Source organism: Lathamus discolor, chromosome 2, assembly GCF_037157495.1.
Source record: "Lathamus discolor isolate bLatDis1 chromosome 2, bLatDis1.hap1, whole genome shotgun sequence".
Classification (NCBI taxonomy): domain Eukaryota; kingdom Metazoa; phylum Chordata; class Aves; order Psittaciformes; family Psittacidae; genus Lathamus; species Lathamus discolor.
In genome coordinates this window covers 75,753,252-75,780,177 of record NC_088885.1, presented here as the reverse complement: position 1 = coordinate 75,780,177, position 26,926 = coordinate 75,753,252, and the positions used below count along the sequence as shown (strand labels likewise).

The following is a 26,926-nucleotide window of genomic DNA, read 5'->3' as shown; positions in this document are numbered from 1 at the left end:
CTTGGGTGCTTCAGTGTGACATAGATGAGGAGAATGAAAATGAACTTGTGTAGATCTGTAGGGGACTGTGGGGTGGATAGGGGGAATAGGAAATATTTTCTCCTGGCTGTGGATCTTACCTAATCCCTGTGAACTGCCTTTGCATGTTCAGGAACATGCTTAACACAAACCTTACGGGAATTATTAAGAACTAAAATTAAAGTGTAACGAAGCACAAGGAAATACTTGAAAAAATGCATTTTCTGAACATTTATTAAGCATTAAATTTCACTGAACTTGAAAGGTAATTTTTTCATTAGAGGTGCTTGGGGCAACTTAAGAAATGACTGTGAAATCATTCAACTTGAGGATAAAGCAAGCAACTTTGCTTGTTGACATGAGCCTACAAGAGATAAAGTGACAAAGAGAAAGAGCACAACAGCCCAAGCTGTCAGGCCTATGGACAGTGTACAGCACCAGAAAGGTCACCAACATGCTGTAAATCCATTACAGCATTTCCAGACAATGTTGTCCTACTGAAACTCTTGCACGAAAATCTTTACCTTCAGGGCAGGCAGATTCTTCAGCAGCCTCCCAGATGATGCTGGAACTCTTTTGCTGTCATGTAGCTTCTTCCCTCCTTCTCCCTACACCAATAGAAAACGTCTGGAAAAAAAAAAATCTGAAGCCAAGCTTTCTGTGCAGCTCGAATAAGGAAGCATTTCAATTCTAATATTTACTTCAGATGTGTTCACTTGACATATGAATGTCTCCTGCAGTACTTATGCAAGTGACTCATTCCAGCAGGGCACGTTGCCTGGGGGCAGTTTAGCTGTGGATGATGGGTACAGCCCCTCTCTATGACTGGGAAGAGGCAATGTCCTCTGCTACATGGCATTGCTGTAAAAAGATCCAGGGAACATTGAGTACAATACATACTTAAGGCCAAGCATCCCTCACCTCCATAAATGAAAAGTTTACTTAAAATTTCTAAGTAGGTCACCTGTTTAAAACCGGAAAAAAAGAGAACAGAAGTTTTATGGTTCAATTGTCATCAGCTACAATTCTGTATTCCAAAGTGATTAAAACATGAACAACCTTTTACTATTTACCACAACCCACAACTGACACTTTGCCTTATAAGTGTTCTTTTGAAGATGTTGCCATTTTTATTCAATGGCAAAGTAAAAGAGGTACATAATTCACTTGATATTATTCTTTTCCCTCTAATGTTTTATTCAGACTGAGCTTCATTAATAAAGATGAAACTTTGGACTCATGATTGCTCCATGTTTACAAAACATCCAGTCTCCTTTACATCATGGTTAAGCATGAACAATCACTGAACACAAGATTTCCTAAAAAAATCCCACATACCAAAATTGCATATTTTGAATTTTTAAAATTCACTAAACAAAATTTCACAGAGTGAACCCTAAAGTCTGTTTGCCAGCAAAGCACAAGCCAAAAATTGAAGCTGGGGCCTCTAGAAAAGAAAATGAAGCTGGACCCCAACACGCACATCCTTCCCATTAAACAAGCAAATAAATACACATTCATACAGAGTAATTTGCTCTAAAAATGCAGGTGCTTGAGTAATTACCCACAAGTTTTAACATAAATTTTGATTGCTTGAATAGCACTGTGTCATAGTAAGTTTCTTTCTTTTTTGGTGGAATTGGGCAGTGATTTCTTACTGGACACCAGAGAACAAAACCTAGCCCAGAACCTGACGATTTTGGTACAAGTCCAAATGCATTTTTCCACAGAGAAAAATTACGAAGATAAGGCTGTTAAAAAAAAAAAAAAAAAAAAAAAGTAAGTTAGAGGTGTATATAGCAGTATCACATTTTTAAATGTCAGGTACTGGACCAAGGAATGGGACAGACTGCACTGCATTTTTAAGTAGTATGACTATCGACATACTCGAGAAACATTTTAACACTGTACATTACAACGAACTATTTAGTTCACTTCTACACAAGTCAGCAATAAAGCTAGGTGATCCAACATGATATGGCAGCTGCAAATTTAAAATGATAGTCACAGTCTAAAGCCAGAGCGAAAACATCTCTGGAACCCCTAGTTATAAAACAGGATGAAGGTACACACCATGCGTGCACACGCAGGCAAAAATCTTGAGGTTTTACTTATTGCTCTTACACAAGGCTGTCAGCAGGCAAATATCTGGATCAGAAATTAGGTCAAACATGCATTTCAGCAGGCAAGAAAAGTACAGGAAATTCATATTAATGAAACAATGTACTGTGATAATACAGGATGGTATTCTGTCTAATATAATACTTATGTCATTAATACCGGATAAACTTCAGGTCTGCCTGTTTCATAATGTGTTATGCAGTGTAGTATTTTAACCTAATTTCTGATTCCTCTTTCATACTGCACCCTCCCATGTAGGGACAGAAAGGGTGCTTTTCAAGACAGCCATTCTTTGCAACACGAGAGAAACCTTGGCTTCAAGAGCTTCAGTCAGGCAGGTACAGCCGGAAGGAGGTTCACAGTATCAGCACTGTAGCTCCAGGACCTGCTCTTTGACTGCCTCATGGTCATTGACAACTTGGATAAGCTGGTGAGAAATGCATCAGTGCTGTTCTCAGAGCATTTTCCAGCTATGCCATATGCCCCCTGGTACTCCTAGCAATTGCTACAGGGGATAAGGCAGTAGAGGGTTGAGTCCCATATCTGGTCACTTCCTCAAGAGTCTTAGAAAGGCAAGAATTTTTTTGTGAACTGGCTTTCGTTTACACGATAAGCAGCGTAGTGTGGATGTCATAGAAATCTGGCTTCCTACTGGCAACATGAGACTAGCACTTTCACAATACACATTTTGCAATACCTGTTGTTCCCTACTGCAACCAAATTAAACATGCTGTGGGGAGGTGTCCATGTAATTACAATACTTGTAAGCCAAGTTCAAGGCATACTGCACATGGGCCTTGCACAGAAAAGGCATTGAATATGTTATCTGAGGATCTTTTTTTTTGCTGTGCTATGCATACATATGACAGTAGATAAAAATCAGCACAATGGGTCCTCTCCATACACGAACCAACACACACCATAACAGTTAAGCACCATATATGCTGTTCTTCAGTTGACAGGAATCAAGGAAGAAACTTGTAGTTTGGGAACAGGGAGGGGAAGGAATCCAGCATGAAGACAGAGGTATGTTCCTGACAGAAGTCCTAGCTAGGAATGTTTATTGTGAACCAGCAACTGGATTTTGTGATATAAGCAGGAAACCACCGACGCCTACAGGGCCAACTTGAGCACTGCATGCTCAAAATTACGTTCTCTAGTGTTGTAATATGGCACTGAGCAATCTCTAATTAATTACTAGAAAGAGCAGTAGGTAAATGACAAGAGGTCATGCTTCAGGGAGGTTACACTTTGTACTTGCAAAAAGCAGTTCAAATCAATAGATTTTTCTGTCTTATTAAAGGTCTGTCATATGCCCCTTGATCCAATCCCTAAATCTCACACAAATTTCAGCTTTGCCAAATACCGAAATTCACACTGAGCTCTATTTTACTTATGAACTATTGGTACTGGTTAGAGCAAGGCGCTACTGCAGCAAAGGTTCAGGAATTCGGCTCCTTCCAGGAAGTGAACTGCAAATGACAGGGGTTTCATGACACTCATGGGTGGAGGGAGACAATTCCTGTGGGGTTTTTTTTCAAATCTGTCCTTATGAACACCAACATTTATAACACTGAAATGTGGGAAAAGGCTCCATAATGCTCACCCAGGTATTTTGACACCAGGACAGCCACAGTGATGTAGGAGGGGAGCCCACCCACTAGAGGGTTAGGTTGCCATGGGTTCTCCTCCCGGCTATTGTCACAGCCTCTTACTACATAATTGCGTATAAAGGTCCTTGGCCTGTTGGGATGGTGAGGCTTCCTTAGGGGAAATCCTCTGTCACACACTATCCATGGGTACACAGTTGCATCTCCTAGGAAAGAGGGAGGCAAAATAGACCCGAAAGCTTTAAAAGCAATTAGGAAAACCTAAGCTTTAGAAGGAGAAAAAGAACAACCTGCTATCACAACTTTTTGGGAGGAGTCCTAGGACATCTTATGACTTATTTCTTCACTAATAGCTCCTTCAAACAGAAGATGCTGGAAGCGCCACTTCCCTGGAGCTGAAAAAAATGGGCGAAAGAAAAGAGAGGCAAAAAACACACACCACAGAACAAAATGATTGCTTGCAAAACATTTCCATTTTAAAATTATTGTACAACTCCCTAGCTTGGTTTAATTAGTGTGCAGTTTAAAACATACAAAATGCTTTACCAGCTAAGTGATTTCTTGGTGTTACAAGTCTCATTCCCTCCCCCCCATTAAAAAATAATGCATGTGTGGACTGGTATTGAACACCTTGTACAGAGTCACGCACCAATTCTCTTTTAATTCTACATGGAGCAGTTTTGATTTTAACCTACTGTGTTTAGAGTAGAGCTCATTCCGTATCCTTTACAGTATAACCAGCTACATAGATGTCTTTAATCTCGTAACACAATAAAAAAAAGATCACTGTACTTTGCGGTCCCTTTGATGAATGATTACGGTGACGCATGCAGTCTTCCTCAGTGCCGCTGCCGCCAGACACGGGACGTGATTTTCTCCGCACGCTGCCGACAGGCCTGACGCCACACTGACGGGGGCTGTGGCTGGGCTGGCGCACCGCTGCCCCGGTTCTGCAGTCATTGGGCAAAGCTGCGCTGAATTGTCTCACTCCATACTGCCACCATCACCACCACCGACCCAACCCCCAGGGAACACACACCCCTGCCCGCCTCAGCCGCAGGAGATCACTGTGAAGCGCTTGGAAATGCACGACATGTTGTGGAGGACGATGCCCAGGAGAAAGACTAGGACGCAGGCCACCAAGATCACAGTGCAAACCCCCGACCAGGTGGAGCTTTTCACAACACCTCTCCGGTCCGGCTCCTCTGTTCCCCCCTCAGTGGGAAGGCCGCCCTGCAGCGGCTGCTGCTCCGGTGGGATTGTCACCACCGCCAGGGACTTCTGCTGGCTGCCAGGCAGGAGGCGGCAGCCAATGTCTCCAGGCAGTAGCGCCCTCTCCTTGGAGAGGGGCAAGGGCAGCATGTAGCACCCGTTGCTGGGGAGTTTGATGAAGACGGGTGTGTGCTCAGAGGTGTGGGGGATTGCAATGACAGCGATCACCTCGGGGTCATCAGGCAGCTGCGACACAGAGTACCCCGGTGGCAGCTTGGTGATCCCGCGGCACCAGGGGCAACGCAGGTCCTTCTGGCTGGTCCTCATCTGCTGCAGGCACACCGAGCAGCATGTGTGCTTGCAGTCCAGCAGCTTGGGCCGCCGGCGCGGGCTGTAGTAGTTGAAGCAAATCTGGCACTCCAGCAGAGAGTCCTGGGACAGGGTCTCCATGGTGGCTGGCACAGGGCAGCACAGCAGGTCTCGCGACCAGTCTCACCCCGTGACAAGTCTCGGGTCAAGTCTCACACAAGACAAGTCTCACAGCCACGAATGAAGCAGCTGCTGCCTCCCTGCTGCTTCTCCTCAGGGTAGTGTCTGCCTTCCTGCTGCTGCTTCCTCTCAGGGCAGCACCCGGCAGTGGCTATGGAGATGGCAGGAAAACCTCAGGCCTGAACCTTCCAGTACCTGAGACAAACAGATAAACGTGAAGGAATAGGTTATTTACAGCAACCAGCAGGAACAAGAGTCCAGCTAAGGGGGGAATGGAAACTAGTGCTGACCTTGTAACCTGGAAACAAATTTGCCACCCTTAGCAAGAAAACACCTTACCACTGGCTTCACCAAACTGTCCAGTGGCAAACCTTCAGGTCAGCCATCACTAGGTCTCCATTTACAGCTACAAAATCCCTACCAGTCACCGTTACATTTATACCCATAACAAGGGAAGTTGTAGCTCACTAAGCAGGTCCTTCAGCATCTACCTTCTGTCATATTTTCAGGACCTGCACCTTAACTATTGTTCTCATTTAATCCTTTAAACCCCTGAGGATTTTTAGCTATTTGGCTCAGCCACTAAGTCTGTATGAAAGGCTGGGAAATTAAAAATATGTGAAACGGATGCACTTCCACAGGCTCCTGAACTTACTCCTGTGCATGAATAAGAAACCAAGTAACTACACTGAAACACCCACATTTGCACACAATGAAAAGGAATGGCATAATTTTCAGTCAAATTAATTTCTTGCCTGGTTACACAAGCAGCTTGTTCAATGTGGCCCTTCTCACTGATGAAAGCTTCACCCAGGACAAAAGGCTCTGTTTAGACCCAGAACCATCAAATATAATGGACAACAATCTGTTAATGCACTGAATTAAAGGCAAATTGTTACTAACCTTGTTCTGAACTATTCACTATATAGGAATTCTTTGCATCTCCCACTTAATACTTACAGCTATGCAAAAAATGGCAGCTCTGTTGACTTTCACAATGAGCTGTTTAGCTTTGTTTAATTTTGGTCACTCCAACATGTGATAAATATGAATGGGTAATAGTTTTACAACTTTTTACATTGCCTGCCTTGCTGTGTTTGAAGAAATATCAGCCTGAATTTGCACCCAGATAATACAATAAAGAAAACACAAAATATTTGCACAGTGAACTTTGATCTTCTCTTATTGCAGTGTTATTCGCAAAATGGAGTTAACACCTGAGGACCACAGCTGTCAGAAGTTCTCTTCCTTTCCATACAATTATTTCTTTCTCTTCCCTCTGTTTCATTGCAACTAGGTTGCGACAGGCTAACCAATGTGTGACATCAGTACAATGGAAATAACATAGTTCAAGAAGAAAAGGCAGGCACAGATGTGCAGTTTGCAATGCAGGACAGCCTTCTGGACCACACTGTCCCACACATCCTGCTTCTGGCAGCTACTGGTATTTGAGTAGGGAAAACAAAACACACGTCATCTCTTCAGATGCTAACAACTGATATCACCGATATTGGCAGAACCAGCACTGCTGTAGATTTTGTAACTGCAGCAAGTTTTGGCTCACAAGGCACTTTGACAAACACGCAGTGACAGTCCTGACTCATGAGAGAGCAGGGGCTGCAGTTATGAAGGCAGGAGCTCATGAAAAGTGGGCAATGGCTGCAGGGGAAAATGGCACATGCCAGCCACCCAAACAGCACTTTTGGTATGCTTTGCCTGAATGCAGCAGAGACCATTGCTGACACAGACTGACGTAGCATGAAGCCAGCATGGGTCCATTGGTTCCTGCGCTGCACCAGCACAATATTACACATGGCACTAACAAATACTCTAGCACAGAGGGAGCCTAACTCTGCCACAGAAGGCACTATGCATTCACCGCCCGCATGCAGGCCATACTGAGGGAAAGTGGAAGGAAACTTATAGAAGCTTTATCTTCTTCATCCTCTCCTTCCCATTACTATCTTCACATCCCTGAAGTACAGGAAGGCACAAAGGAAGACTGGCTGAAAGGACCTTTAAACAGCTAGCGTGCAACTGAGAGAAAAATGGCAGAGAGCTATCCACAATGCTAGGCAATTCATGGCTGAAAAACATTAACGGACAAAGGCCAGATTAGGAATTAGGTATAGGAACTCAGGAATGAATCACCGAAGCTATCAAATCCAGGTCTCAGCCACAAGCAACCCAGCAAGGTTTACATTTTGCACAGAAGTATCTATACAAAATCCTCAGTTATGCACTGCCCAAGCCAAACTTGAGCTCAGACATTACAGGACACAAATCTGATCTGCTGTAGCTGCAAATATGTTAAAAAAAATCCAGAAGGAAAGGCTTACATTTAAAGACAAAGTTGAAGTACTCCTGCAGATGTAAATCAGTATGCCTGCATAGAAGCTCTGCCCTCCACATTTTGGATGTCAGTGCACTGAACTGGTGTTCTCTGACCTCATTCATCTGTCACCTACAACCATCTCTCTCCACTTACAGTGTTAAAGGTAAACCAGTTTCCACTGATGTGAATGTGATTGGGTTTAAGATAATTTTTCTGACTGCATGTCCTTGTCCAAGAGTCATATACTCATGTGCTATCAAGCCCCTCATCCCTGCTCCAGTGACATCCTTACAGCAGAAGATCAGTGCTCCTCTCTGGAGACATTCAAAACCCACCCAGATGTGTTCCTGTGTAACCTGCTCTAGATGGCCCTGCCTCGACAGGGAGGTTGGACTAGATGATCTCTAGAGGTCACTTCCAACCCTAATGATTCTGTGATTCTGTGAGAAGAGCTGAAGAATAAAACAAGAATCACCCCCAGGCAAAGAGTGCCCTAAGAGGAAAAAGAAGCAAATCCATCTCAACAAGATCTCAGCTGGCTGGAACACTAAGTTATGCTGCAAAGTATTTCTCGAGGAGGCTAAAGTTTTAAAGTATTAGTGCAATCCGCGGGAAGAAGAGGAAAAGAATGGAGCCAAATTAAAAGTTTAAGATAGGGCTTACCACCTACATGACATACATTGTTCAGATATGTGTGGATATATTTGCAGAAGCTGTAAACGTACTGACAACCCTACTTTGACCTGGTGCTGAATCAAGGAAATGGTCACTTCCAACTGTCTGTCTTGAAGTTATACTTCTTTCCTTCCCCAACCCCCTCTCTTCCCTCCACCAAAAAAAAACCCAACTATAAACGCTATTTCAAGTAACAAAACTGCATTCTGCGTATACTTATAGAGAATTATGACATTCTTACTTTCCCAAAACATCTCAAATAATGATCAGACTTATATTTTGACGTATCAGTTGTAACAACCAGTAAGCTGAGAGGTTAGTATGACTCCTTCCAAATTTGTCTTTAGGCAAGTTAAAGAGTAGCCACAGCCATCTAACCCCTTGTCCTTTGATGACATTGTCTTGTTCAAAGGTTGGACATGTAGCTTCATGGGTACAATGCAACTTTATTCCCAACCACACTCGAAGCCCCAGAACCCTCCTGCACTCTGACACAGCTCAGCTTGGGGGTAAAAGAAAATCAAGCTATTATGTACAGTCCAAACTAAACTGCATAATGTGTATTTAATTTATTTCACAGTACATAGGTAGGAAGGAAGAAGCCATGAAAGCTCTCTCAGTACTCTTCTACCACTTCAGTAACTATGCCAAGAGGAGCAGACCTCCTCTTGGACAGGGGATTGAACTCTCAACACTCCCCCACAGCAGTTGGAGGTACTGAGCTGTCACAGGTGAACACCTCATTCAAAGCTTACTCAGACTTCATTCTTCTTGGTGCTCTGAGCATGAAGACCAAGAGGCAGCCAAGCTGCACATGAGGGCATGGCTCATGTCAAGCATTAGCCAAAAATACTGTCTTGTCATGTTTTGCTCTTGTCATCCATTGATGCCCAAGGGGGGTGAGGAGACTTGACAGGAAAATGGGGGAAAATAAGAAAAGACTGTCAGGGTTATCTGTAGGGCTCTGCAAGAGAGACAGCATATATGTATGTGTGGAGAGGGGAATGCATGTGGAAAGGAGGGCTGGGAACTACGACACGAAAGCTATATACACAGCCAGAGAAAACTGCGAGTAGTGACTCTGCTTGGCACAAACCTCACGGCAACTGGAAGCTCTACAGGGTTGAGATCTATCTAGTGACTCAAATGAAAATTAACTGGGTATAAAAATACACAAGCTCCAAACCTCAAGTGTCAGGGTTGACCGTGGCCAGCAAGAGATTTACAAGTGGTTACAGAGACCCAGGGAGGAGCCTGCAAAGCTGATAACCCCTGCAGCAGAAGATCAAAGTACAGCCAGGTGCCTGAGAGCACAGCACAAAGGTCCTTCCTGCAGATTTGGGCTGCCTTCTCCGTGAGCCAGGAATTTTTAACATTTGAGAAATGATTGTGTAACTCAAGAGCAATAAAGGTCTGGAGAACAAATCAGGTATTTTAGCTGTTTGCCAGTCACAGTGTCTGTTCAGGTGATACCTTGTTGGAGGCCACAGCAGAGCCCCAAGCTCTCTTTTTTTTAGGGTGAGCAGGAGGCCAGGAATGCCAAGGCATCAGATTCCTACTCCCCAAGAAAGTGAAGGCAGAAGCTCTCTTCTTGTTGCTCTCTTGCAATTTGTAGCTTCCCAGCAAAACACAGGGGGTGTTGCAAGAGATGAACAGATGAAGGTTGCTGCAGGTAGTACAGCTACAGATGAGAGGAGGAAGAAAGCACAAGTTTGCTACACAGAAAGCTCTGCACAAACCCTAACTATATAGCAGTGCCCAACTGGCAGGGTCAGAAAAAAAGGTTATTTTTGGAACCCAGTGCATAGAAAGGCATTTTACATCCATGACGGGAGTTGGACAACAAGTCAGAGAACAATAATAGCAAATCTTTGCCTACTGACATAATACTTTTTCTGTGTAAGGACAGTCCCAGTGATACTAAGCAATGGAAACCACAGCCTTGAAGGGGTGCCAACTCCACAGGAGAACTTAGAACTATCTTCACACATGCTTCCCAGCTTACTAGGACCTAAAATAATGCTAACTTGGAAGCCTCAAGAATATACTTTAATGATGCCTGTGGAACCTAATACAATTCATGGAAGATTAAACATCATATCACGTTTTTAAAGACTGGCTTTGGGGCACACTGATGTAGTCAGCTGATCACTGAAATAACACCTCAAAAACTTTGCACAGACTTATGCATGTACTTAGGCATGCTCTACTTGCTGTACAGCAAGGTTAATAACAGACTTTCAGCAAGGCAGTATATCGACGATACTTCACCTTTCTCAAGCAAGGTTCATTACGTAAACTCCCCAAACACATTAAGAATTCTTTGAGAGTATTACTGAGTATGTATGATTTACAATGAAGAAAGATTCATTCATTTCAGGTGCCCTTAGGCTGGAAAGGAGATGGGGGTGATGGGGGAGTACTGTTCTAAATAGGGGAACTAATTGCAAGAATCATCTGCCCACATATATGGAAGGAAATGCGTGCTGGAGTTGTTTCAAACTGATAGTGAGGAGGAAGGAACACATTTAATATTTGGAAGCATGTCTGCTACAATATTCAGCATTTGTGTATGTTTTCAAAAAACCCACATTTGGACAAAACACACTGGGGCTGCTGCAAATGCCCAGGACATGCTACCTGATTTCCCCTGAATATCCTTCACTAAATGATCCTATTTATTTTTAGGCTGTTCTGTAGCACTAATTACCATAGTAACTGAGAACATCACAAAGAGTAATTAATTTATTCATCACAACACCCCTGTTAAGAGAGAAGTATTATCATATCCTTTCATCATCTAAGAAAAGAAGCGCTGAGAGGCAAAGCAGCTGGTCCAAGGTCATGCAAGCACCACCCACATTGCCTCAAAGCTCCTGGACAACTTCATCATCCCAGCTCCACTTTTCATCTCTTGAGCCCTTGGGCAGAGGTGACAGATTCTTTTTTGCAACAGAGAATCAACAAAGCTCAGAAAACCATCCATTTCTCCCCATTTATTCCAGCTGGCAGTATCTCCATGGAATGCCTGAGATTTTTTGTGGCTTTCATTGAACGTATGAGCTTTTCCACAGACCATGAAAATTATGAGAGACTGTGATCCAGAAACTGATGTTTCTCCACAGACATAGTTCATCCACCATGTAGATTACAACCAAGAGACTACATACATTTTGAACGACATAAAGCTAACAGTAAAACAACAAAGTTAATCCATTCTTCTCTCCAGAATTACCTATTTTCCAGGCAACTTCTTTTAAGCCAAGCAGCCTACATCCTTTCTATTTAGTTACTAACAGTTGCACAGAAATATTGCAGAAAAAAAGTGTTTTAATTTGGCTAAATCCTTAGCCAGTCCATGCTGGCACTGTTCCTTTAGCTTTAGGCCAGCCCTTGCAAAGATGTGAATCAGGTGTACACTCCTGGATGCATAAAGCCACCAAAAAATAAAGCTGAGTGAAACTGTAGTATATGAGCCTACAACATTCTATGAACCAGTGCCAGGGGATCCATGCTGATGGAGAGAGAACCTGCCTTGGATGATCTCAACAGCACAGATAAAACAGGACAACAGTTGTCCTGCCTCTTTGGCAGCTGATCTGAGTGAATAGAGGTGGATCACGAGAAAGAAGCCTAACTGCAAGGTATCATCCCACAGCATTTTCCTTAGAAATTGTCACCAGACAACCCTAGCAATAGGAGACAGAGGCAGAAAGATTACCCACAGACTACTAGACCTATTAGATGTAGAAGTTTATGGGTTTCGAGTAAAAACATATCAGGTAAAAACACCAACATTTGGTGTTTATAGAAAACAGACTCACATGCTGCTCGTTGTTCCATCTCTTGTTATCAGTGGTGCTGCTCCCTCCTTTTATCTGCAAACTTTGACATGTCCACATTCCCTGACTCCAGAGACCTTATTTTGGTCAAATACGACCAATAAGTCATCAAATGTGCACTTTGTTCCAACAGCAAACACTACTAATCACCTGCAACATGCCAGGTCAGCAAATGATGGGTACAGTTTCTTACTGCTGAGTCAAAACAGTATATCTACACTTTACCAGACAGTTTCACATGAGGTGCTTTAATACTCTGCAGAAATATGCCCATTTCAGAGGGGTAGAGACAGAAAGCAGACAGTTTTCCTGCCCACCCAGCCTCTCGGCAGTGCTCCATGCAGGTGGAACTGGAGCCAAGGCAGAGAGCCTGACCTGCTCTCACCAGCCTAACTCTGACATGCTTGCAGGTTTTTGACAAGGTTACTTGTCAAGCTGCCCCAGAGCTACGGTTCCCTAAATCTCCCAGGTTCCCTCCAGCCTGGAAGAGCACAGGGACCTCCAGGTGCAGCTCTGTGCTGCTGGAAGGAATGTGAACGTATTCATCACCACTGCTGCTGTCCCCAAGTCCTAGTGTTTCTCTTCTTGCATGAGGGATGTACTGACACGATGAAAGACACAACTGCAGTCCTAAGACATCCCAAATCTGAATATTTCCCAGCAGAGGACAGATTCCTCACAATTTACAGATAAAAATATACCTCCAGCACTCAAAGCATCCCAAGGGATGGTGCTCATTTCTACAGCCCACACCAAGCACTGCACTTGCAGGGACATCAGCACTTCTTCAGTTTTGTTGGCTGCTCTTAATTATGCCTCACTTAATTCTAAACCCCAGGGTAAGAGGAATTAAAAGACAATTATTTCCACAACCAACAGAGACCCATTTGCCATTCAAACTGTTATCAAGAGGAAGGGGAGTAGGAAGGGTGGTATGAAAAGACATCTACCCCTCACAACATCTACCCCTCACACCCATAAAAGCAGCACCTGGAGTTATTTATGACCATGACATAAGGAGCAAGTGTTTAGGTGGCTGGCAAAGAGATTTAGAAGTTGCTTCCCTACCTTAAAATGAAGTCACAAACTAAGTCACTAAGGCCAAAATCCCACAACTTTACAGCAAGAACTATGGGTGTCAAACTCGCTCTCAGCTACAGCATTTAAATGCAATGCAATGGAATATCTTCTAAGAGTTTTTCATTTATGGCCACATGACAGAATTCTGTGGCATTCAAAATGCTGAGAGACAGAGAGGCATGAAACACCTGATCACTTAAGTGACAAATTCTGCTCTGCAAGAGCTTTGTGTTTCATCTGCCATTGATAGAATTTGCCTGATACCTGAAGAAAAACTTAATTAAAAGAGTATTCCCTCCCTCCCCTAAGGATTTGGTATTTTACTTACAAATTCACCATCCCAAGAAAAAAAAGTAATTTTAAATAAAGCTCAAAGGCAGACGTTTCTCACCGATACAGGTCAGTGGGTGATTGAGTTGGTATCACCTTGAATTAATGTATTAAGATACCAGTCTATAATTACAGGAGAGAGTGATACAGCTTTCCAAGGCCATTGAGTGGGTTTTGATAAATCCAGGTCAAAAATCTACCTGCCTATGAGCCCAAACAGAGGAGGAAAGGAATCAATACTCACACATTAATAAACTGCCTATACAGTGCTAAAGCTGAAAACTCAATTTCAGACTTACCTCAGGAAACAGAAGTCCTTCAAATGAGAGTTTTAATTGTTGCAACTCTGTTCTGTGTTTCTGCCTCGTACACCCCACCTGCCTAACATGCTCTGCACTCATCCAGCACAGCTTCTTGAGGATGTGATTCTGTGACCCACATCGCTGAACAGCTATCTCTACATGGCTGCTCCCAAGGGCTGCAATGGTTTGGGGTTTAATTTGTTTGTGTGTGGAAAGGGATTGGGGTTTTTTTGAATAAGAAAAAAAAATTGTGCAATAAGCCTAAGGGAGGCAAAGTAACACATCCTTTTTCACTGAAATAGATGGGATTAAGAAATTGGAAAATACTTTCTTAGAGGCCACACAACACTAAGTGAGGAAACTCTCTTCCTTCATAGACCATAAAGGAGTAGAATAAGATTTGAAGGAGATTAGATGGGGCAGGGGAGCCTTTTGCATATTTTTAGCTTTCTCCTGAAATCAGCTAAGTAGGCAGCACAATTGAGTAAAGTCCCCTTTTTGAGAAGAGAAAAGGTGTAACAGATGTCCTAATGTAGGAGAATCACTTCACAAGACAGTGGAAGATAGCCAACTAATATGTCTCCTCAAGGTCAACTGCTGTATCATTTCCTAATGCAGGCAAATTGTGATCTTCATGCATTTTTAGTCTCTGATAAGCACAACAGATACTCCGGGTCACAGCACTGGTCATTCTGGTTTGCAGACTACACCAAAAGAAACTGGAACCGATCCAAAAGCTCCTCTCTTATTGGAAACTAATCATTCACCCTGTAACATTCTGCCAGCTAGTAATATTAATACTACCCTCTCTTCCTGAATTTTGGGAACTGTCCAACTCTCACTGCAAATATGGATCACAAGCAGTTAGGCAAAGCCTGAACTGCATACATATTGATGATTTCCTATTTCATGATTTATCTTTCTGTCTTTACACCAGTAAAATACTCCAAAAGAGATTTAAAAAGCTATACTGGATAAATTATTTCTTCCAATACTTTTCCAAACCACATGTTTCTACCCATGACTATAAACACTCCACAAGCTCCAGTTCAGAAACAAAGTGTATGGCCTGACATTAGCCATGAAAGTTAATGGGAAGACACATGCTCTTGAGGTCAGTTGCACATTTACATACGTAACATACTATCCTTCAACACAACCAATAAAGAATCCAGTGTCAGCAGCTCAGGCAGATCAAGGTAATCTCTAAGTGCAGATGCCTTCAATTCCCCTGTGCCATCCTGAAAACATGCAATCTGAGGGAACAACACAATGTTCCCAAAACAGCTGCAATTAAACCAACTGGTTGCACATCAACCTACCCCACCAGCTCCACATCATGACTTGGTGTCCCGGTACCACCAGGCAAAATTTAAGACAGCGTGCTGAGACAACAAACTGACACCAGGAAAGGCTCTCAGCTCTCTCCTTCATGCCCATGAGAGAAACAAGAAGACTCCCATGGATGGACTTACAGAATGAAGCCTAAAACAGAGTGAGGGGCTTTGCATCAAGTCTCTCCATCGTATGAACCAGCACCATTTGCCAACAAAAGTAGCCTCACAGCTAAGCAATGCAGGGCAACGAACATAACTTGGGTTAGCACCACCACAACCCTCCCCAGCGGGCTTAGATAAATTACAATCTGGGAGACAGAGCTCAAAGCTGCAAAGCTCTAGCCTCTCTGCTCTGGCAGTCACACTGTGCTGGGGACTGCCACTGGCCGCTCAAATGCTCAGGCACAGGAAGATAAACTATTCTTGCCCATATTATATGAAATCTACTGTTGCTTTCCTTCACAGAAACGGTATTCAATTCCAAGAGCCACTCACATTCTGTAGCTGCAAGAATTTTATCAGACCTGCCAAGCTCTGTCTGGTTGTATTTCATTCTTTACAGTGAGTCCCAAAGTTCAGGCCAGACGTCATCCATCATATTCCAGCCAAAGTCTGGCTTCTTTTGGAACCTCCTTGTGTGAAAATACCCTCCCATTTGGCAGCACCTAAGAGTATACAGAACTTTTGCTCTATGAAGGAGTGCAAATGCTCAGAAAGGTCTGTGTTACCCTAAATAGAGCAAAACAATCAAAATGAAGCAAACTGCCTTACCTCTTAATTTTGGGCTTAGCTCTGTAGGCCTTGCAATGTAAAGGCAGAACAAACTTAGAAAAGATAACTAGCATACTGCTAATTCTCAAGGCTTCATCACAGTCCTGATAGCACCTGGCCATGTCAAGTCTTGGGTTCACAGGATCATAGACAATCAATTCAGGACTCAGTAAAAAGAAAGCTCCTAGCCCCATTTTTCTGAAGAAAAGCTGAAAATATGAACTTCAGAAGACCCAAATCCTACCCAGTTAGGTAGAACCCCTAAATTTCAGAGCCTGTCTTGCAAGCCAGTCTTGTTATTTCTGCATGTGACTTAGAGCTACCTGAAGAAAAACAGTTTTGAGGTTAACAAATTCATTGGCAGTTTCAGATCAAGTACTTTCTCTTTAGGCAAAAATGGTCATTTCCTTTAAAATGTCAGCTCATTTCAACTTTCATTTCAATCTGACTGTTTTCTTTTAGAATAAATTTATAAAAAGATAACACAAAGGACAAAGCTTTTTGTACTGTATCAATTTTTCTTCTGGTGTGGTCAGTCACTGAGTGAGCCAGAAGTATCTCTAGCTCATATCACTCTACTGATGAATGTGGAATGCTTAAGCCTAGCAATACACCATTGTATTTTTCCCCAGTAAAAAATCACAATATGGGCATTTTGAACAGGCAAGTCATATTTCATGATGTGATTGAAGCCTGAAGAGGACTATGTGGTTGACAGAATTGCTGGGGTTTACAGGCTATTCTTACAAAGGAGCTAAAGGATCTTACTTTCAAAGGGCAGGTAGTTCAGGGCTTTCTCAAAACATTCACACTCATCCCAATGGTCTCCAGAGTATTTCATCTCCAGTACTGTGTTCAGTTTTGGGCCTCTCACTACTAAGAAAGACCCTGAGGTGCTGCAGTGTGTCCAAACGAGAGCAATGGAGCTGGTGAAGGGTCTAGAGCACAAGTCCTGTGAGGAGCGGCTGAGGGAACTGGGGAGAAAAGGAGGCTCAGAGGAGACCTTATTACTCTCTACAGCTACCTGAAAGGAGGCAGTAGCATGGTGGGGATCAGTCTCTTCTCCCAAGTAACAAGAGATAGGACAAGAAAAAATAGCCTCAAGCTGCACCAAGGGAGGTTTAGATTGGATATTAGGAAAAATTTCTTCATCAGAAGGGTTGTCAAGCACTGGAACAGGCTGCCCAGGGAAGTGGTTGAGTCACCATCCCTGGAGGTATTTGAAAGATGTGTAGATGCGGCACTTCTGGACATGGTTTAGTGGTGGACTTGGTAGTGTTGGGTTAACAGTTGGACACAACGATACTAAAGGTCTTTTGCAACCTAAATGATTCTATGATTCTATTCCATGTACCACTGCATGGAATAGCAGCAAGGAACCAAAGAGGTGCCTTAGGGACAGCTAAAAGAAAGGAGGAAAGGCCCAAAATGTATTTTGCTACTCTAAAGTGTTGCATTGAAAGAGACAATCTAAAAAGACTTGGTGAGCATGCATACAGCTTAATGCCTCTATGCAGGATTTGACCAGATTCCACTCAGTTGAGGTCTTTATTCCATTATTTTAGTATTATATCTGTGGGCCTTACAGTGGTGCACTGAACACAGGAAACATCAATGCACACAGCCAGACAGATGCCAAAGGAACCACACTGACTTATGCCCATAGGGGATTTGGCCCACAGACAGAAAATGTTACAAAACAGATTCAAAAAAATACCTCTTTCCTACTGCCAAAACAAGTTCTTGACTCAGAGGGCAAAAAAACTCAGCTCTGGACTCAGATTTGCACTGTGCTACAAACTAAAACATCCCTTGCTTTCCCGACAGAAGGTTTTCAGAATTCTTTAGTTTACTGACATCATTGTTACTTTTTAGAGTGGAGGCAGTGTTACCCTAACTTTGCTTAAGTGACTTCACTGTCAGGTGTCTTTCACCTTCCTGATTACTGCTTTGTATTTTTGCTAATGACAGAAATTATCAAAACACCTTACGAAATCAAGATATTGCGAAAATAATTATTTATACTTTGCCAAATAACAGCATAGATTAGAAAAATCATTTTCTGTTCTTTAAAGCACTCCTTCATATTGTACCCTGTGTATTTTAAGCAGTGAAGGCTCTGCCAGTTTCTTTCACACTCAGTTTACAGCACACCTGCCAGAGTGAGGTCTTTGCCAATAAACAGGGTTCTTAAGTTGCTATGACAATTAAGAAAATAATGTAATGATCAATATAAATAATTAGTGCTATTATTATTACTGACATCCACGCTCTTTGGTCTGAGCTCTCATCTTCTAGAGCAGCTGCCTCTAGAAAAGAGCAAGTGAAGAGAGCAAGTGCCAGCAGGTGGCACTCCAGAATATAAAGCGTTAAGCACCAAGGCTTGCAGAAGGAAGAAAGCCCGTTCTGCTTGGCTGTCCCACTAGCTTGCTTTAGCACCCTTCAGGAGGTTTGGTTTAGGTAGGATGACCATCTCCACATTCCTACTCCTAAACAGCAGGGACAAATGCTGCCAGTACCAGCTTGCAGCACCATAAGATTATCCTGGTGCTGGATGGGATGCATCAGCAGGGTGAGCTGCACCTTTCATGGTCATGTCTAAAGGAGAGTAGAGTACCAGCACACCGAAAGCACTGAGCTCATTACTTGCTCCCTGTCTGAGGGGAGAGCTCCCGCGGGACAGCTGGAGTTGCTTCCCATGTTGTGCGTGGAGAGGTGGCAGTGCCTTGCTGCCTCCCGCCACTTTCCTGCACTCCTCCAAAGAAGCAAGCTGGGATATATCTAAAATCATGCTGGCCTTTATTGCTTAAAGACAGCATCAACAACTACAAATATACCCTAACGATTAGGAAACCAGTTTCCCTTCTGTTTATTTTCAGGTATGCTCTACACATACATAACAGCTACAGTGTTTACCTTCAAGGTTAGGAGGCATCACTAGAGACAGTTTCTTGAGGCAGGTGGCAGACTCCCACCCTCCACTGAGCCCCAACACTTGCCCCAACACTTGCACTCCTCCCACAGCCAAGTCACTCAAACCAGCACTTCTTCTAGTCAAACATGATTGTCAGGAAAGCCTCTATCTTATAGTCTCATCAGCCAGAAGAAAGAAATCCACCTCAAAGGGCTGTGGTTCACCTGGTCTTTGCAACTCTCATCCAACTGTAAGAGCAATAGCTTGTTTTGTTGTTGCTAGGAACCCTCCCAATCCTTCAGTCTTCAAAATGAGGCCCTTTAAAACACTTCAACTTGGGGGAGATAGGAATATCTTCCTTAAACTTAGGAAGATTGTGCTGTTACCTTGGAAAATAACATTTTAAAGAAAAACTGTGGAAGCCAGTTTCTTTCTCCAACTCCAGGCATCAAGCGTAGCAGTCAGCATTTAGAGAGGTAATAACTGGCTCAGTTGACAAAGATGCAATTCCCACATCTCTCTCCCTTGGAAAAGGTGAGAGTTTAAAACACTGAAGATCATACAACTAGGTGGAAAAAAAGCCTGCATTTTTATCAAAAGTCTCTATGAATTACCTAAAAGCTGCACAAATACAGAAAATAACCATTCTTCTTGCAAAAAACATAAGTATTTCCTGCTTAAACCCTCCTTAAAGGCAAACCTGTACCATGGGATCCATCTGCTCATGTGGAAATAGCAGAAAAGATCTGTCAGATAGCAATTTCCTTTCCTCTCCTGTATATGTCAGTGGACCGCTGGCATTTCCCCTGCCCCCGAATTGACCCCAAGTATTAATAGACACAAAAGTGGAAAAGTTTAAGGCTGTCTCTGTGGACATGGGCAACACACAAACCAAATAAAGTCAGGCAAAGTAATGTGCCCTTCTTGCAGAAGGGGTTCCACAATCGATGCCACATTCCAAACTCATTTCCTCACAAGCAATAAATACATACCTTTTATCTTGATGGTTCACTGACATCACCTACTGAAAAAAGCACAATTCAGCTCAAGGTTTATGTATTATATGCACTGCACAAATTTGCTCAATACATGGTTTTAGAGCAAGTTACCTTTTAATACACAAAGATGAGCTGATGGCATGGAAAGAAGAATGAGGCAAAGAATGTTCTTGCTTATTCTACCTTCCTAGCTGCTATCCCAATGTGGATTTGGTTCACAAAGTATTCACCTGTGGAAAAGCAAGTCATGAACATAACTGTAACCCATACCAGTCTCAATACTGAGCAGCAATGAAGCGTGTAACTGTCTCATGATTATCATGAGACATCAGAAATATTTCCAAGTCAGCAAGTTGCACAGCTGTTGATGTAAGAATTTATTTGGATCTCCTGTTACCACGTATCTCCCTGAACAGATGCATAGGTGCTCCCCTGATATTCCACACACCTGATCAGGAAGCTGAACTAGGGGGTGCCCAGCCTCTAGTGTTCTCCTCACTATTAGGTACAACGAGCCACCTTCTCTTATAAGCAACCTCTCTTGGTAGAAAAGACTTCAGTTAGTGTGGACTGTAGGGAGCTTTAAAGTTCCCATGCAACAAAATGTAGGCAAGTGCATTGTAAGTGGGTTCAGAAAGGAACGCCAAGTTCTCCATCACTGACTAGTCAACAGATATGAAAAGGATAATTCCCTTTTTTAAGTTCTGAATTTAAATTTAGAAGAAAATATCCGCATTTAGTGGAGGTGAGGGACCAAAGAGGAAAGGAACATTAGAACAAAAGCTTCTTGCTTTAAAGATGATCATTCTATCCACTATATTCTTTTTTTAGCTCAGTTTTTGCAAATCAGTTCAGATTTTGGAAGTAGACTTTCAGGCTCCTCAAAGTAAGTATGCAAGTGCATGTAAGGATGCAGGTGCAAAACACAGCTGTGTTATGTGAGTACTATAACCACAAGAATAGAGGCATAAGACCTTTTAAGAAAAAAAACCCATTAAATATTTTCACTCCCTTATCTCTGATTGCATAACCCCTCTAAAGCAAGCAGTAAAGGTCACTGAAATGCAGAGGCCTCTGCTGATGGAAAAATGCTATTGTATATTGCTTAAAAATACACAAAAGAAATAAGTGCTAGAAAATGAGACTGTTGAAGGAGTGAACTGAAATAATCCAACTCAGCATGATATCCTGATTTAAAATTGCACATGTAGGGCTTACAGCCACCTCTGTGTCTCTCGTAATTGAAAAGGCAACAGGTTTATAATCTTATTAAAGGACGAAGTTGTAGATTCTTATCACTTCACTAAATTGCCAGTGCATGATCTTTTATTATTCCTTTTTTTTTTTTTTTTTTTGTTCTTTTTTCATAACCACCCATTAACATAAAAAGAGAAAGAGTTTTTTCCAACGGACTCCTCCAATAGAGGAGTTTCAGCCAGCAGAGGACAGAGCAGCACAGGAATGTAACCCTGTAACAAAGGAAAAAATTAGGTCCCTCAAAATATGAAGGGGTTTTTGCTGAAGCTCCTCCAAGGACTACACCTGTAAAGTTCCTGCAGTTGTGGGGTTGTTTCCATTGCCCTTCACCAAACACCACCACTCCTTTTTGGATCATGCTCATTCCAAACAAGTGGACATAAGGAAAAAAGCAAACATGTCACAAAGTTGTAACTTTCGTTTAAAAACTCTTCATTACCAAAGTGAGACCATGAGTAGCACTTAGCTCTTGCCTTCTTGTGTCAGGGATGTGGCTGCATCAGAAGAGAGAAGACCTGGCCTGTATATCAGTCTTCTGAGAGGTAAGTCAGTGTAAGTTTGTCCACTAAACTGTTTTCAAACATGGGCACTATGTCCTCTTAAAATGCACATGTCCTCACCTAAATCCTTTTCAGTGACTTACTTTGCCCTTTTTGCAAGGATGTTAGGGAGCACCAGTATGATAACATGAATTGATTTATGTATGAAAATAATTATAAATTTAAATATAGGTTAAATATATATATATATCACAAGGACTTTTCAGGTGAATAAACAATTTCTTTAATGCCTTATTTCTTTGTGCCAGTGACCTCTCCATGTGAAGTAGTTCTACTGAGCTGGGAAAAGCCTCTTTCACAGTACTGTTCTCAAGAACTGATTTGGACCAGACTTGCCCAGAAATCCTTTCAGTGGAGAACTGGTCATCTCTCAAGCAGTCTTGCTTTCCCCAGATGCCAACATATGTGCCATGCTGTGTTTAAGAGGAAAGCCTTGCTGCTCTTCCAAAACTTTAGATAAAGAAGAGGGAGGCTAAATCTCAAAACATTCTTAAAAAAACCCTTCAAAACAGGCAACCGGTTTAAGACCACCTCACAATCACTGTGACGTGCCCTAGATATCCTGCTCTATTTTAAAATTCCCTTTCAGCTGCTATTACTTGTGTTTTCTGTGGAAATCATAAAAACAGGGAGAGTGGCAGCAAGCAAGAGGCTGCGAGATGAAAGGCAGAAGACACTGTGAAATTGAGAGAATAAAAACAAAAGTTTCTGTACACTTCAAGGCTTTCAGGAGAGTCAGGAAGGTTTTCTGAAGGGGAGGTGCTTATTAGCCAATCATAACAGTAGCAGAAGTGTCCTTATAAATAGCTCACTGCTTATTAAAAGCAAATTTGGGAGCAATGCAGCTTCACTGAATTCTCACCAATTTGCTATTACTGACCAAATTCTGTCTTCTAGACATGCTTAAACTTCATACCCTGACATTTCCTGCTTCACAGACAGACCATAGATCGGTCTGTTCAATTAACAGAGCTCCAGCATTTCTGTTGATTGCTATTTAGAAAAGGAATCTACTTTAGAAAGTAAAATCTGAAGTTTGAAGAGTACTTTATTCCCATTGCCAGTCTAGCTCCATCCACATTTCAGAAATATTTATGCCAGACCAGCAAGAGAAGTCTCCTCAGGCAAATCAAATCACCATCTCCTACTTGCTGTGCTCTGAACTTACAACAAATTCCAGTATCCAAGTATCACTCATTACTGCAGGGCAAACACCACCACCACACCCCACACACCCCCCACCCCCCAAAAAAAGGTATTTTGTTCTTGGAAACAAAGCCAAGTTGCTGATTTAAAATAAAATAAAATTAAAGTGAGTTTTGATGGAAATTTGGGGTTTAAGAGGAACACCTTGTGAATAAAGTGAAATGAACAGCTATGCCACCTGTGCTAAGAGAAGTGCTGCCTTTCTACTAAATACTGAAAGTTGGTAACTCATTTTCAGGACCATGAAATGTTGCTTATAGCAGCTCAAGGTACTTGCATATGGGATGACCCATGTTCCCATTCTCCAACAAGGATTGGGTTTCCTAGCTAGATTACATCTCCCATAACCACAATGGCAACTCAACATGAAAACAGGAGATGGAAACCAGCCATAAAGCCAAGCCCCAAGGGAAGAATGGGAAAACAAAGTATGCTAATTACAGTTCCTATGAGAGATGGTGCTAGAATTCCTAAACCTAACCCTTCAGTCCTTTTTTTAACTGAAAGGAGATTTGGGCAGGTTTTTTTCCCCTCCATAAAATAAACCAATAAATTTTGACAAAATTAGGATGCAGGAAAAAATTCCAGAAGGTAATGCAGGATATGTCTTCAAAACAGCTGTAAAATCAACTGAAGAGGTAAACATTCAGCCTTTTACTGCTTAAAAGCTAAAGAGGAAAGATTTTTCTGCTCCAAGAACCTTCTTGAGCCTTCACAACAACATATCGCCGACTCCATCCTTCACCACACAATTCTTCCCATTTTTAGTTTAAAAGAAAATGAGTACACAGGACTGATCTTTAAACCCTTATTTGTCAAAACCCCTTTAGGCTTTAGCTTGGATGCACCAGTGTGACAGAAAAACCTTCATCTACAGTCTTCACATCAGTGCCCCAGTGCCTGACACTGAAGTGAAATAGAATTAGAGGGGCACATGGTTTCTGGATGCTGCAAGCACCCCATTTCCTCAAACTGCAAACATCTCATCCTCAAATTAGAATATAAGTGGGCCTGCGCTTTGCAATGGCACAAGACAGCCAAAAACATGGTACCCCCTTAAACGTGAAGGGAAGCAGCCTCATAATCTCCAGATACCTATGCAAGTTACTGCAATGAAGAAAGATTCAGAGAGTTAGGTACAAACAATGTAGGCTGATGAAAAAACTCATTATTTCAACACAATTCAATAATCTGGAACATCAGTAGTGCTGATTACCTGCCCCCTTCAATGGCCCCTTGTTCTTCTCCTTACTCTGACAAAAACCTATTCTCTGCTGCAATATAACTGAATGAGCAATGAATGTGTCAAGCATGGGTCTTTCACAGGGCTAGCTCACCTAAGGGGCTGGCTTGGGAACTGCAGTGATCTCTTCAGAGAACTGTATAGTACTTACTTCCATCAAGGCAGAACCGCAGGCATAAGAAAATGTTTGAATTAACACTTTTGCAGATAGTTCCCCAACAGGCTCCACAGTGGCTGCCTCAAAGGGACCTGGGGAAGGTAACTGAGAAAGTAAGTCTGTTGGCTGCACGCTTAAATTCTGAGCAAAGATTACACCACCATCAGTAAAAAAATCTGGAAGTACTATTTTAAAAAAGTTTTAAAATGCATAGCTTCAATACTGGGTCTGTGGTCTGCAATTTAGAAACCATTTCTATTAAGAGTTTTGCACTGGAGACAAGCATCAGAAATGTCAATACTGCCATTACTGGACGTCTCAAATTTACCTGCACTATGAAGATCTAAGATGGCCTAAATTTTGCTTCAAACAAGGCTTCCATCCATATTAATCTGCATGCAACAGGGTCAGACTTCCCCAAGCCACATGCCAGTGGCAGATTCAATGAACCTGGCACCTGGGTATGCTCATGGCAGAAGGAAACTTTCATTCACTAAGGGTGAATCTGACAATATCTTTTTTTTTCCCCTTTTCCCAGATGAAAGTTTTAAGTACCAGCAATTTAAATAGCTCAGCAGAGCTCTTCCAATGCCTCCTGCTGACCCCATTCCACTTTGAAGTGTGTAATTCAATACTGAGGACAGAAAGTAAAAGCAAGTATGAGGGAAAGGCAGAGACCTGGGTTCCTGTCCCTGCTCCAATGAATGTTTAAATATCTTATATTAAAAATTCATTTGGAGAAGGGCTAGAATCTATGCAAACTAATGGGTTTACCTGAAGAGAAAAAGACCCCCAATCAAATGCTGCCAAAGAAAGCTGGGAGCTGAGTCTCCACTTCCCTCAGGCTGAGTACCAGACCTAACTCAGAGAGAGCAGCCACTGTCTCCTCCACTGCTTACATCTCAGCAGAAGGTACCTAACTCCAGAAAAGAATAAAAAGGAGCAGTTTATTACATTTTCCTGGAAGAGGGCTGCCAGCTTAAAAGACCTCCTCTTGATTCTCCCTTGTGTAGTAGCCAGCCCATCATTTGGGATGTCGGTTTTTGTAAATCTCATTCTTAGGTCAATTTTTCTCCTGGCATCACACAAGAAGCTTCATTAGCTGAATAGAATTTCCCATAAAATACAGTGCCTGGAAGTTTCATAGGTCTTCTGTGGATTTACTCAGTTGAAAATGTTCTTGAGTTGCTTCGGTGTTTTGACAGCTTTGAGCTGTGAGACTGTAAATGAGAGCCAACCCAACTGAGCTAAACTCTGAACATCAAGTTCTGCATGCTGCTAGCCACTGTTTCCCCTCAACTGACAGAAGTCCAGGGGGGTGCAAGAGTTCAAGTACTCAGATAGTCATGTCTGAAGAGGAGGTCAGTACAAAGAAAGAACGGAACTATGTGGAGACATTTCACAAGCAGAAGACAAAAGTCAGCAAGCAAACTATTCTGTAGCAAACAGATCACACACAGGTAGCTCTCAATTCAATACTTCTCAAAAACAGGGCAACCCATCAGACTTTCTTGCCAGTGAAGATAAGCCTCCAAATAATCACATCAACATATAGAGGTTAAAAAAGGTGGGTGGAAGGGGGTGTTCTCTTTGCAGAAATCTGGAGCTGCATCTCCTGCACAAACAGGAAGCCATAACCCCGTCCCTCCAGACATCTGTCAAGCGGGAGCCAGGACAGGGACTCACTGGGCTGCCTGTCCAGCCAGGCACCAGCAAGGCAACCAGTGTCACATCAGTTAGCGGGGAGGATGAAGGAAAGCTCCGGGAAAGAGCGCATCCTAAGGATGGCTACCTTCCAACGGCGCTGAGGTATGGCGTTTAAAACCAAAGCATGTGCAGCCATACCACCATCTCAACACAAATGCACACCCATCCACAGCAGACTTCACAAAAATTTGTTTGCAAACAAAGCTGCTTATTCTTGTAGGTTGATTTGTTTGTTATCGGTTATGATTCCTCATTCAGCAACTGGCACCAGCACTGCCTTCAACAAAAGCCACTAGAGTAAAGGATGACATCCCAGGCAGTTTTCACGATGTGACATGAGGGTAGAGAGGAAGGGCATTTCCTTTACTGCCTAGAAGCAGATGAACTCCCATTGAACATCTAATTCAGACTTCAAGCTATCTTCACCAATCACTTGAAAGTTAAATAATTACCCTGTTTAAAGAAACCCAGCAATTATATTTTACATTCCCCCCCCACTCCCCAAGCAGCTACTGCTGTTGTGACAATATTCATCTTGTCCATGATGACTATTATCTGCTGTATAAATATTGATGATCTGAGTAATTGCTGCTCTGTACATATGCTTCTCACAGATATAAATTTCTCTGCTGAAGCAGGCTGCTGACAAAGTGCTTTCCTCCTTTTGCATGGCAATGAAACATTACCGGAGGTGCCACTGAAAGTTGTTAAGCCGGGGGGGGGGGGGGGGGGGGGGGGAGGGGGGGGAAGCAGCAAGTAACA

At 42.6% G+C, this 26,926-nt stretch overlaps 1 protein-coding gene across 10 annotated transcripts in view; it reads right to left on the bottom strand.

Moving 5' to 3' along the window:
• Positions 1-234: 234 nt before the first annotated feature.
• RNF152 (ring finger protein 152) overlaps positions 235-26,926 on the bottom strand; it is a 45,983-nt gene continuing 19,291 nt past the window's right edge. For 8 of the 10 annotated variants that reach the window (XM_065667534.1, XM_065667532.1, XM_065667535.1 and 5 more), the window contains one exon: positions 235-5,645. In XM_065667534.1, coding sequence (XP_065523606.1) covers positions 4,800-5,411 — 612 coding nt within the window. In that variant the 5' untranslated portion in view covers positions 5,412-5,645 and the 3' untranslated portion in view covers positions 235-4,799. Of the gene's footprint in view, positions 5,646-12,284; positions 12,326-20,028; positions 20,058-20,145; positions 20,189-26,926 lie in introns of those variants that run through there. The other 2 variants (XM_065667539.1, XM_065667542.1) reach the window with 2 other exon arrangements.